The sequence below is a fragment of the Mauremys reevesii genome, linkage group 6 (assembly GCF_016161935.1).
Source record: "Mauremys reevesii isolate NIE-2019 linkage group 6, ASM1616193v1, whole genome shotgun sequence".
NCBI classification, from domain to species: Eukaryota; Metazoa; Chordata; order Testudines; family Geoemydidae; genus Mauremys; species Mauremys reevesii.
The window spans coordinates 87,705,735-87,718,523 of NC_052628.1; the positions used below are offsets into that span (position 1 = coordinate 87,705,735).

At 41.0% G+C, this 12,789-nt stretch overlaps 1 protein-coding gene and 1 long non-coding RNA gene across 2 annotated transcripts in view; one reads left to right on the forward strand and one right to left on the reverse strand.

Annotated features, from left to right (window-relative positions):
- Positions 1-12,789, forward strand: part of LOC120408607 — an 87,944-nt gene that overhangs the window by 45,579 nt on the left and 29,576 nt on the right. The window lies entirely within an intron of this gene.
- The window catches only part of SLC1A1 (solute carrier family 1 member 1), a 70,249-nt gene that overhangs the window by 27,000 nt on the left and 30,460 nt on the right, over positions 1-12,789 (reverse strand). The window contains exon 3 of the mRNA XM_039545736.1: positions 762-854. Coding sequence (XP_039401670.1) covers positions 762-854 — 93 coding nt within the window. The remainder of the gene's footprint in view (positions 1-761; positions 855-12,789) is intronic.

Below are 12,789 nucleotides of genomic sequence, written 5' to 3' on the forward strand. Positions count from 1 at the left end.
TGCTTTTAAATGAGTTTACACTATTTCCAAAAATGGGAGATATCTGGGCCCATAATTTGTTCTTGTGTTTGACCCTACAGAGAAGTTGGCATATAGGGGGTTAATTCTCTCCTCTGGATTAAGAAGAAGGGCCACTGATGCCTGCCCTGAGTGCAGGGAATTGCAAGGTGGCTGGACTGGGCTGCTGCATAGAATTAGTGGACTACAAGAGGGCTGTGCTGCAGGAAGGCAGGAGTGGAACCTGGCAGTGAGAAGGAGAGAGGGAAGGAGCTGACCAGGGAAGCAGCAGCAGGGTTTCTCTCTCTCCGGGGCGGTGAGTCACACTGTGTATTTGTGCTTCTAGGACTGTGGCTGAAACAAGTCTCAATTTATAACTTTGCTTTTTGGACTCTGGTTGAGAAGATTCTATCTGCTTTTATGTTTGGCCTGCAAAAAGGCAGAATACTCTTCAGTCAATTACACCATGCTGATAATTAAACTTTACCTGGGCAGAGAGTCCCTGAACTGAAATCCATAGCAAAACTCCCACTTATTTCAGAAGTATGGGATCAGGCCTTTAGATTCTTTCTTGAAATCCCCATATTCATTACAGGTTTGTCACAGGCCCCTAAGAAAGATCTTACCCGACTTTAGAAGTTGGATCACTGAGAATTGATTCAAGTGCTAATCTCCATGTTAGCAGTGAAAACCCAGTATTTGCATGATGCTGTAAACTTCCAATTATACAATATTTTAAGGTTTCTAAAGGCTACAGATATTACCTAGAATTACAGCTATGACTGTAGTGCAGAAATAATATACAACGGCACGCAAACCAATCTTCCCAGAAACGCTGGAGTCCAAAGCAGCAACACCTGGAGAAAAAAAAGAAATGAACCGATTTTAAAGACTAAACGTGTTGTGTATATAAAGTGATTTATTTCTATGAAGGAGATAGTTCATCATCCTAAATCTTCCTAAACAACTAGCAAGCACCCAGTACTAATAATACCCTGGAAAACTTTCTGTAACAGGCTTACAGTGTTTGCTTGAGACACCACATTCTGTTCGCATGTGTGGAGCTTGCAGGAAAAAGCTTCAGTGTTTTGCTAACTTGCTGAGGCAAGTGACTTATCACCCCTATCTGGATATAATGGAATTTTTCCCAAGCTGTTGGAATATTCACTTTTAAAAGATCTCAGATTTGTAAGTTGCCACTTGGCTTCAGAATTAGTACCCACTGAAAAGCATGAAGGCAGTTCATGCCACTCGGAGCTATTGTTTCAGTCTGCTTGGGTACATACTCAGGCAAGAAACAATGCATTGGTTCTGCCATGGAAGGTTTTTCTTTGTAACCAGAAAAGCAAAAAACTTATTTTCTGTTTAAAAGTGAAAACTTAAAATTCTTCTGACAAGGGCAGGAGTGAGTAGAGCTGCTTCCACCACTGTGCTTAGATCTGCCACTGCCAGTAAGAGAGAACAGTTTTTGATGGTGCAGGAGTCAAGCAGGAATTCTGATGTGGAGTTTGTATTTGAAGTCACCTTTAAGAAATGTTAACCTCTGGCAATGATATATCAAATACCAGGCTTTTGAGAGGGGTTCTCTTAAGTTCAAAGCAATTCTGCACTGAAGATTTAACTATTTCAAAGATTTACAATCATGCCCACATATCTTAAGTTCAATAACCAGGGTACAATTGTAAAACAAGCACCAAAACAGGTTCTGAAACTCAATAATCTATAACCACAGCTAGTTAATGACTCACTACTATCTATTTGTTATACCTCTGAGATCCCCTCATGTTTGCACTCATCAGTATATGCAGTCAGGTTCTCAGAGGTTGGTTGGCTTCTCTTCAGACTAGAAAAGAAACGACTTACTCATGATGTTTAACCTCAGAAAAGTGAGTGGGTGTAAGTTTAAATATTTTCAAAGACAAAAATCTCACATATGGACCTCTCTCCAAAGCAAGGATTGTGGCAAATGTACTCTGTGCACATGATAACAATAGCTTGAGCATCAGGTGCTTAGATAATATCCTGATAGTACTATTCAATCGTTTTCCACAATATATATAAACAACAATTTAAAAAAAGTATGGAGATTCTCTTAGTATGTTGTTTTCTTCTCATAGACTTTAAGGTCAGAATGGACCATCATGATCATCTAGTCTGACCTTCTGCACAGTGCAGACTACAGAACCTCACCCATCCACTCCTGTAATAGACCCATAACTATTTGACTACTTGGACTTTCATGGTATTACAAGACCTAACAGAGAACAGAGAAGAACCAGGTTATGTACAGTAAGACTATATGTACGATGAAACAAACACTCTGGGCACAGTAAAAAGCCCTTTATATATATATATATATTGCAAATGGACAAAGCCCATTTCCCAGAATTCTCAGGTCATCAGCAGAAAAAACAGCACCACAATTAGTGCTGATTGTATCTTTGTGGTAGCAATCCCATCAAAGAAGCAAATGTGCAGGGAGACCAGACTATCATTTTTCACTTTTCATGTCAGGAAGTTGGTATAATACATAGGGTAGAGTGGGGGAGTTTGCACTGCCACTGTCCATGCTTGGATATCATAATTATAAGTGCTCTTGAGATATGTGTGATAATGAATTTTATACTGGCTTTATGTATAATAAAAGGATTTTGGTTTCCCGGGTTGTCAATCCCACACCTCCCACAAATGATAAATTCACTTACAAGATTTTAAACCATTTTGTAAAAAGGAAATGGATAGATTTTTGCTAAAATACAAATCATATTTTGGTAGGAAATATAAAGTTAAGGAAACTATGTATTTTGTATTAAACCTTGTTGCACTTAGTATCAGTTCTGGCCTCCAAGTGTGGCTTCAGTAGTAATAAAATATAAACCCTACCATAAACATTAAAAGGGATGGGGTTCCTTAAAAACAAGTCTCTGATTTAAGATTCTCTTCAATCTGCTAGCCTTGCTAACTCAACCTGAGAGCTGAAAAATCAAGCTAGGTTATTTCCCTCATGTATTTAATAATAAAGATTCTAGAACTAAGATAAGTTCCTGTCACAGCAATTCTATTGGCTCCAAAATGATGTTCCTATGCAGTCTCATTGTGTTCAATGGAGTTAGAGTGGCGTAACTTAAGGCAAAATATGGCCCTGCATTTTTAACTCATTTAACAATTCTGTTGCTGATGAGCAAGCCATGCTAGAATTCAGCTTACTCGCCCATTGCAGTACTAGGTGTGCTGCATTAATAGCAGTAAAAAGTAGTCCAAACCTAAAAAAAGAGTCCAAAAATATATTTGCCAGTAACATAAACTGAGGTGATGGTGAGCTGCTCTGAGTAAAAACATGCTATTCTCATGCAGTCATTTTTCAGAGAAGAGCTATACTTTTAAAAAAAGTACTTATAGAAAAATGGATTTTCTTCAGATTTTATGATTACACCACCAACCTCGAGAGCAAAGCAGTATTTCATGACAACTCCCACAGACAGTGTCTAGAGACGGAGATCTATACTGGTACATCAGGCTGATTTTAAAAATGTGCACTTTTCCTTTGCTGGGATTTGTTTCACATAGAAAAACGCAGTGTACACTTTATTTTTAAAAAGTAGAAAACAATTCTCACACAAATGCATTAGTCCCCCATTAGCAAGGAGTGATTGAGTAATTTACCATACTGGCATAGCACAAGGGTGTTGTACTCCCTCTTTCCCCCCGGCCCCTGCCCCCAAAATCTTTTTTCTGAAAAAAAAAATCACTCAAAAATCCCAGTAGAAAAAATTGAAAAGAGTATTGGAGGTTTTATAAAATGAAACACAGAAAACACACTACATGTTTCAGTTCATAAGCATATTTATTGCTCAAATGTGGCAAACACATTATCAAAAACATAAAGCTTGCAATTCTGTAAGTAAAATATGAGAATACAATAATAGCCCTACCATGCTTTTGTATCTGCCCTTAGATACCATAATTTTTTACCGGTTTTATTTACTTTTTAGCACCTTGATAGGTATCAAGTTTTGACCAAACCATCCAAGTGTACTGGAACAGAGTGAAAATGTACTGTATAGCGGAAAATGTACTGTATAGAGGAAAATGTGGTAGATTCTCAGTTATTGGAAGTCTAAATCAAGATTGGATGTTTTCCTAAAGACATGCTCTAGTTCAACCACAGCTATTGGACTTGAACAGGAATTAATTCCTGGAAGTTCTATGGCCTGTGTTAAGCAGGACATCAGACTAGATTATCACAATGGTCCCTTCTGGCCTTGTAATCTATAAATCTATGTATCAAATGTGCTGGAACAGAATGCAGGCATCTTAAAATGTAACAACATTCTGAAATCAATTGTCCTATCTTCTGGGATTTTACTTCCACAATTTGTCACCATATTGACATAATGGACTAAAACGCAAAATTCTCTGCAAACAGAAATTTAGTGCAGAAATATGGATCTTCAGTTTTAGAAGAGAAGGAAATAATTTTAGGTTATAGTATATAAGTATTATAATCGTTCAAAAATAATGATTGAAATTAAAAAAAAAATGAGCTTTTTCTATTTACGTTCTAGTTTTTGAGCTTTTAGGGGAGGTAACTTTTTCTTGCTTTTCTCCTCAGTTGTGAGGGCTAGAGACTTAACTTTAAAAAAGTGAGATTCTTACATTATTACAAGACTTCAGGAGCTTGGTCTTTAAGAAAAACACAAAATATGGCAAGACTTCTGATAAAAATACCAGAAGTGGCAACATTGACAATTGTCATGTTTCTTCCTTTCGGGATTCAATCTTTGATGTTTGCATTTGGGATCAGTGATGCTGGCTAAGTAATAGAAAAGATTCATAGCTTCTCTGGCCCATTTTTTAAATTTTGTATTTGTGTGATACCAATTCTTTGTTAATTACATCAAGCCAAATTTCCACTTACACTGGAGACTAGCGACAGTCACCTGTAATCTCTTAAATCTCCCCAAAACCTCTTTTGATTTTCTTTTGTTAAATTACTGCTGCTCTCTGAAAACCCTTGTTGTATAAAATGAATGATGTGTTCTGATCAAAATCTTCCTCTTGCCCAGTGCAAAGCTGAAGGCAAATGCAGAAACACAATGTTCCTTAAAGTGCCACCGAGAGTCATTGAGAAGCTGGGGCATCAATCATTTCTTTCAGATGCTTCGTTTGTGCTACATTGAATGTGATGTGTTACTATAAAAGAAACTTTCAGTTTCCTCAAAATCAAGTTTTTGCATTTCATTTTACTTTATGGAATAATCCTGAGTATCAAAGAGGATCCGAGACTGTTCCTGAATGAAGCTGATGTTTAAGAGCTGCTTGAAAACTTTTAACATCTTATTGCTGGTATATTTTGCAGGATCATTACTGTTTTGATCTTCTATTTCAATAGACGAAGTTTTCATCCAATAGTACATTTGATCTTGAAGAATCAGAAGAGATCAGGTTTTTTTACACTTTTTGAGATGGGCACCAGTCTTTTCTGTCTTGCTGCTTGACAACTTTCTTTCAGAAGTTTCAAAATAATAATCCCTCATTGTTTTTAGCTCCATGAACTCCTCTCTTTTCTTCTTCCAGTAACAGACAACTCTTTGCCCCTACTACCTACACAAGGCTCACTCTGTCCAATCACCAATGAACTCTACCTATTCTCCTTTCCTCTAGGCTTCTGAATAGTTCTATAACTTTCTTATTGTTTCCTAAACGTTGCCACTCATTCATTATACTGCCATGCCAAATTTGTATCACTCTGCTTTATTAGAACTCTACTTAGTTAATTCAAAAGTCCCTAGAGATTTGGAAGTAAACCGGGTGGAGCTATATACTACGGATATTTATGGTCTCTTCGGTGGATGAGCAGCTCTGTCCTGGCATGTTTCTCATTCCTTTCACCTGTCTCAGGAGCTATTCTGTTTGAGAGCAAGGGCTTAAATTCTTGAGACTTCTTTTTCCATTGCCCCTTACGGATGATGTCCATGTTAATGCAACCGCTTTTGTAGTGGTCCCAGTCCAAGACCAAGTCTCACATCGAGCTACTACCTATTTCCTCATGCTATTTTTCCCCCTACTGTTACTCACACCTTCTTGTCAACTGTTGGAAATGGGCCATCCTGATTATCACTACAAAAGATTTTTTTTCTCCTGCTGATAATAGCCCATCTTAACTGATTACTCTTGTTATAGTTAGTATGGTAACACCCATTTTTTCATGTCCTCTGTGTATATATATCTTCCTACTGTATTTTCCACTACATGCATCTGATGAAGTGGGTTTTAGCCCATGAAAGCTTATGCTCAAATAAATTTGTTAATCTCTAAGGTGCCACAAGTACTCCTCGTTCTTTTTGCTGATACAGACAAACATGGCTACCACTCGGAAACCTACAACTTTTTTTATGACTCTAGAACAGGGGTGGGCAAACTACAGCCCACGGGCCACTTCCAGCCCATCAGACGTTTTTATCCATCCCTCGAGCTCCCACTGGGGAGCGGGGTCAGGGGCTTCCCAGCCCCTAATTCATAATTCCCATGATATGCCTCATCTTCTGGCACGCAGAGCCACAGTGTGCAGGCACGACTTCACTGTGCTGTTTCCAGGATCAGAACCCCGCCCCTATGTGGCAGCCCCCCCCCACACGGCAGCACCCCAATCCCCTCACGGTCTCCAACAGCCCCACCCTTGAGAGCCTCAAAACCGCCCAGGGGCCGCACTCGTCCCAGCTAGAGTGCCTCCGCCCATGGCGGTGCCTGGTATGGCTGCCTTGGTGTCACTGCCGGCAGGGCCCCTACGAGTCCCTGGTACTGTCCCTGTAGAGCTGCCCATGCCCTGTGCCACACCCCATGAGTCCTCCCTGCCCCTGCTCGGTAACATCCCTTCTAGAGCCCCCCCAGGTTACACCCCATTGAGTCCCCCTTCCCCACCAGGCATTCATGGCCTGCCATACAATTTCCATACCCAGATGCGGCCCTCAGGCCAAAATGTTTGCCCACCCTGCTCTAGAAATAGTGAAAGTCATCATCAAATGCATATCTGCAGTATTTCTCATCAGTTCTCTTAGCAAGACTGAAACAAGTCAATTTAAGATTAGTGGAAACTGACAGAATCCATTTCTTCCACCATCCCACATAGCCCACACAATAAATTGGCCATTAAGTAGAATCAGCAAAAGGCAGACTATTTAACTGTGTTTTTCAGTGGTGCTACATTTGATGACCAATACTTAAACTCTCTGTATACTGAGACTGATTTCATACTGCTTACTTGGCCAATTCCCAGCCAGATGGCAACTGGTTGTGCTCTGTGTGGAATTGACTGCTGAGACAAACGACTTAATCAAAGGACCATTCCACTTCCTCTGTTACTTTAATGAAAAGATTATGGTGTTTACTGCCTGGCCAACAACCACCAGCCACCCAAAATCCTGCATGGTATTTGTATTTGGTCTGTAGAGAAACCAAATCACACTGTTGCAGGGAAATAATTGACATTTAGGGACATGCCCACTGGGGCATCATAGGGGTCAGCTCCCTCCCCCCGCCCCCATTCTCTAGAACCTAATTTGCCATTGTAAAATATATTAAACAGAAGTAAGGGCCCTTGAGAGGAAGAATGAGCTTTTGCATCTGTTTGCATCATGTTTATTATCAGGAGCGTGCACAGGAATTTAAATTTGACCGCTTTTGGAGAGGCACGTTCTGTGCCCTGGCCGGGGCAGAGGAGCTGTCAGCTCCCACTGAGGCCCTGGGGCTGGAGGCGCTCACTCTCCCCGTCGTGGCCTCAGGGCTACAGGACCTCTGTGCCCCCACCATGGCCCATGGCTGGAGGAGCTCTGTGCCCCTGTCGCGGCCCCAGGGCCCATACCCCTGCTTGTCCCCCTTTGTTCACGCCCCTATTATCTATATTTGCATAGTAATTCAGAGGCTGATCCATGGATAAAATGCAGTTTAAAACTGCACCAAATTGCATCTGCTTCACTGCTTGAAATGAGAAATTTCTGCAGCAGCTCAGGGAACCATTAGTGCAGTGTTCAGCTCACACCAGTACTACTGCTGCTTGCTGCTGCTTTATTTTATTCATTTATTTTAGCCATTCCAGCTGCCACCTCCCAATACTAAGCTCTGGAAATGCCACCATGGACATCCTATGTAAACAGAACCATATGTTTAAATTTTATTTATAGGCTGTCACAACAGTAGCATGAATGGGGGAAATACATAAGACATCTCAAAATGCAGTTAGTGCTTTTCAGCAGGCAGTAACAGTAGTGTAGTTTTGTTAGTATGAGCATAGAATCATAGAAATATAAGGTTGGAAGGGACCTTGAGAATGCATCAAGTCCAGCCCCCTGCACTGAGGCAGGACCAGGTAAACGTAGGCCATCTCTGATAGGTGTTTGACCAACCTGTTCTTAAAAACCACAGCCTCCCTTTGAAACCTATTCCAGAGCTTAACTATACTTACCGTTAGAAAGTTTTCCTAATAAGGAACCTAAATCTCCTTTACTGCAGATTATGCCCATTACTTATTATCCTAGTGCTGGTGGACATAGAGAACAATTGATTACAGTCCTTGTTATAACAGCCCTTAACATATTTGAAGATGGTTATCAAGTCCCGCTTCAGTCTTCTTTTCTCAAGACTAAACATACCCAATTTTTTTAACCTTTCCTCATAGTTCAGATTTTTTAAACCTTTTATAATTTTTGTTGCTGTCCTTTGGTCTGTCTCCAATTTGTTCACATCTTTTCTAAAGTGTGGCACCCAGAATTGGACACAACACTCCAGCTGAGGCTTCACCATGGCCCAGTACAGTGGGACAGTTACCTCCCGTCTCTTACATATGACATTCCTGTTAATACACCCTAAAATGATATTAGTCATTTTTGCAAATGTATCACATTGTTGACTCATATTCAAATTGTGATTCACTATAACCCCCAGATCCTTTCCAGCAGTACTCCCACCTATCCAGCTATTCCCCATTTTGTAGTTAGGAAGGAAAAATCAAATGCACAAGTGTAGAATTTTATACTTATCCTTACTGAATTTCATCTTGATTTCAGACCAGTTTTCCAATTTGTCAAGTGTGCAACACCTCCCAATTTGGTGTCATCTGCAAATTTTATAAGCATACTCTTCACTCCATGATCAAACTAATTAATGAAAATATTGAATAGTTCTGGACCCATGACTGATCCCTGTGGGACTCCTCTAGATATGTCCTCCCATTTTGACAGTGAACCATTGATAACTACTGTTTGAGTACAGTCTTTCAACCAGCTGTGTACCTAAGTAATTTAATCTAGACCACATTTCCCTAGTTTGTTTGTGAGAATGTCATGTGGGACTGTGTCAAAACCCTTACTAAAAATCAAGATATATCACATCTACTGCTTCCTCTCTGTCCTTTAGGGCAGTAACCCTGTCAAAGGAGGAAATTAAGTTCGTTTCTGGCACCCCCGAGCAACTGAGCCAAAACACAAAAAATGTCAGAGCAGCCAGGCAGTGTGCCCGGATATTCATTGGTGCCCCTGGATGGTGGTGGCTAGGGCAACCACCCATATCACCCCCCAGGCTGGCCCTGTCCTTCAAGGCATCGCAAGAGGTTACCCTAAAATTGAGGCACTTGAAATCATTCATCAGTTTTGAAAATTTATCTAAAGAGATTACTAAATTTTTAAGGGTGACCACTGGAGCTACCCACACACAAAAGCCCTGTAAACACTCAAATCCAGGGGTTGTTCCTCACTTTTATCCAAATTTGAATCTGAATTTAATGAGAATATAAAATAATCAAATCTAAGGAAAGTTATTCTGCCTATTTGTAACTTGCTGGGCAAGAGTGTTGTATCGTCCTCTAGTGGCTAGTCTAATAAGGATCAGCACTTACTACTGCTACCCGCTATGAGAGTTACTCTTTTATCTCTAGGAACTGAAAATCCAGGGTTCTATGTCCAGTGTTGGAGTCTTATTACATATACTCCTCCTCTTTTTATTATATAAAAGAATTCAAGTTTATATTCATCTTCCATAGGACATTAATGCTAATTAGTAGTAACAAACATATATGGATGTTAGTTGCAGTGAAATTTGGAAAATTTAATATTAGACTCTGCAAGTATTGTTTCTACCATGTTTTCATGTAATTCATGCCATCATATGTTACATCAGGCTATAGATGCAAATATCTTTTCACATGGAGAAGGGTCTTTTACACTATTCTGCAATTTCTTGAAAGGTCTGTGATCTTAAATTCAGCTCTCCAGTGACATGTGCATTCAGCTTGCATGTCTTCATGCATGTGGTCTCCTTTATGACTGAGTAGAGCAGGATGAACTCAAAGCCATTTTAGGAAATGAGCAATACCACTGTATCTAAGTAGGGGCGAATGTTGTATTCACCTGCCTGACAATAAAGAATGGGTGAATCAAATGAAAACATATTTGTTTTATTTGCAATGTAACATCAGCAGGCCTGGGCACTTCCCCTCCTCACGACCATCAGTGGGAGCAAATAATCCCTGGCCTCAGGCCTGCTGATGGGAGGTGGGGCAAGGGGGCAATTGACCAGAGGACTGGTCGATTTAAAAGGGCCCGGGGGCCCCCGGCCGCCAGCACAGCAGGGCTAGGGCAGGCTTCCTGCCCATCTTCGCTCCGCTGCTCCACACCGCTCCTGGAAGCAGCCGACACGTTCCTGCGGCCCCTGGGGATGGGGTCTCTGCATGCTGTCCCGGCCCCGAGCATTGACTTCTTCAGATGCCCGGGTCTGGGAGAAGTCTGCTGACTCTAGAATACTCCTCTGGTAACACGCCCCAGACTCCCCCTCTCCTTGAGAGGAAGGGAACACACTCACCTCATATTTTCAGGGGTAGATGACTGGCCTGCTCCTCCCTACCGTTCCTTCATTAGCTGTCCATTGCCTTGCTTCTCCCACCCAGTATCCCAGAGGGATAGCTAGTAAACTGTTTCTGTCCAAACCCTCAGTCTGGCAGTATAACTTTGTCATCCTGCTGCAGTGGGGAGCAGAAATGCCGCTGACTGCAGTGTATACTGGCCCTTAAACTATGGGTCTGAGAGATTCCCTAGAGTGCACGGGGCTAGGGGAATCCTTGAACTCGCAGAAGAACCATAACAGATTTTGTATAATATGTATACTTCAAAGATCACATCATTCAAGTCACAGTGCATAGCTCTTACTGTAGTAGCGATTGTCTTGCCATTCCAGGTGCTGAAGTTTGGCATGGTAATAACACTACACATTGTACAGTATTCTTGTTACACAAAATCAGCCTTCTCCCCAGTTTGTCCCCCTGCCCATATGCAGAATCTGAACCTCCCAGAACCCCACAAAACATCCCCAGTGGGTCAGAAGGAAATGGGTGAGTATGCTGCAGAGCTGATGCATCCCCACTGGTGCTCCCTGTGACTGGCTCTACAACTGCAGTCTCCTTTCTGATGTGTTAAACTTCTGTACCATAAAGTCCATTCAAGCTCACACACAATTAGAAGATCTCTGCAGTATCTAGATATGGCCAGGATGAGCTGAGATGAAGCAGCCTGAGCAAAGGATTCCCTGCATGTAGTTGGCTTAACAACTGGTAGTGTTTTTTTTTTAATTAGCGCATCTGAATCTGCAATTAGTGTTACAGAGCATTCAGTTTTTCTTGCTCCAGCAGTTATACTGTAACTCATCCTGTCTCCTTTCACAAACTCAGAGTAGATGAACATTTTTTTTTTTAAAAAAAAAGGTTGTAAACTGAGTTTTGGAGAGCTCATTCAAATAGTCTGCAGAATGACATATTCAACTAGTAGTCTAATTGTTATGCTTTTGGCTTGAGAGCTCATTCTGGCTGCATTCATGAAGTTAGAGAAATTATTTCACACCATTCACACCATTCTGGCAGTGTTCCTAAAAGTGGGTGAAATCTACACTTTTAAAAGCATTGTATTTGATTTTACTGTAAATGAGTATCAAGCCCTAAGTATAGAAGATATGGCTATACAAAGTGTCACTGGGCAGGAGTATGCACCTGTGTTATTGCATAAAGTGTCCTGAAATATTTTCACCAAATAGAGTGTACCATATCTGTAAATTGCGCTATCTTGCAGGTTGACTTGAAGTGGAATGTGATTGTGTATGCCATAAAATGGCCAGTTTTCAACGTTAAAAAAACCCCCAACCAACCAACTGGTCTATTTTAGTAAGACAAGTAGGTTAAAGGAGAGAAGTAAATGTGGAAATACAGAAGACAAAACTGAGCCAGACTCACGACATAGGAGGGCAGAGTTTGCTGTACATTGGAACAGCTTAAAAGGAGTGTGGAAACAAACCCCAAGCACTACCGCTGCTGTAAAGTGATGCTCCCAGCAGCATGAAGTTGCCACAATAGTTCTGTGCTGCACGCCTACCACCCTCAGCAGTGGAAAGGGTCTGGCTGGAAAGTGCTGTGCTGCAGTTAATCCCAGTCAGTGTGACCCCAGCATAATTAAGAGCAGCCTACTCCTATGGTTCAATGATGCCAGTTTTTACCCTCCTGTCAATTTCCCTTTTCCCGTTTCTGGTTCTGTCTTTTCTATACTGCCCCCATATCTGGAATCATCTTCCAGTCCTAGTTTACAATGACACCACTCTCTCCTTATTCACACCCTTTCCAAAAACTCATCTCTTCCACAATGGCCACGAATCTTGACTTTATAAAGTATAATACATGAAAATTAAATTTATTCCCTTATCTGGATTGCACAGTAAATCCTTCTTTCTTTGTGTCTTAGGCTATGTATGCACTGCAATTGG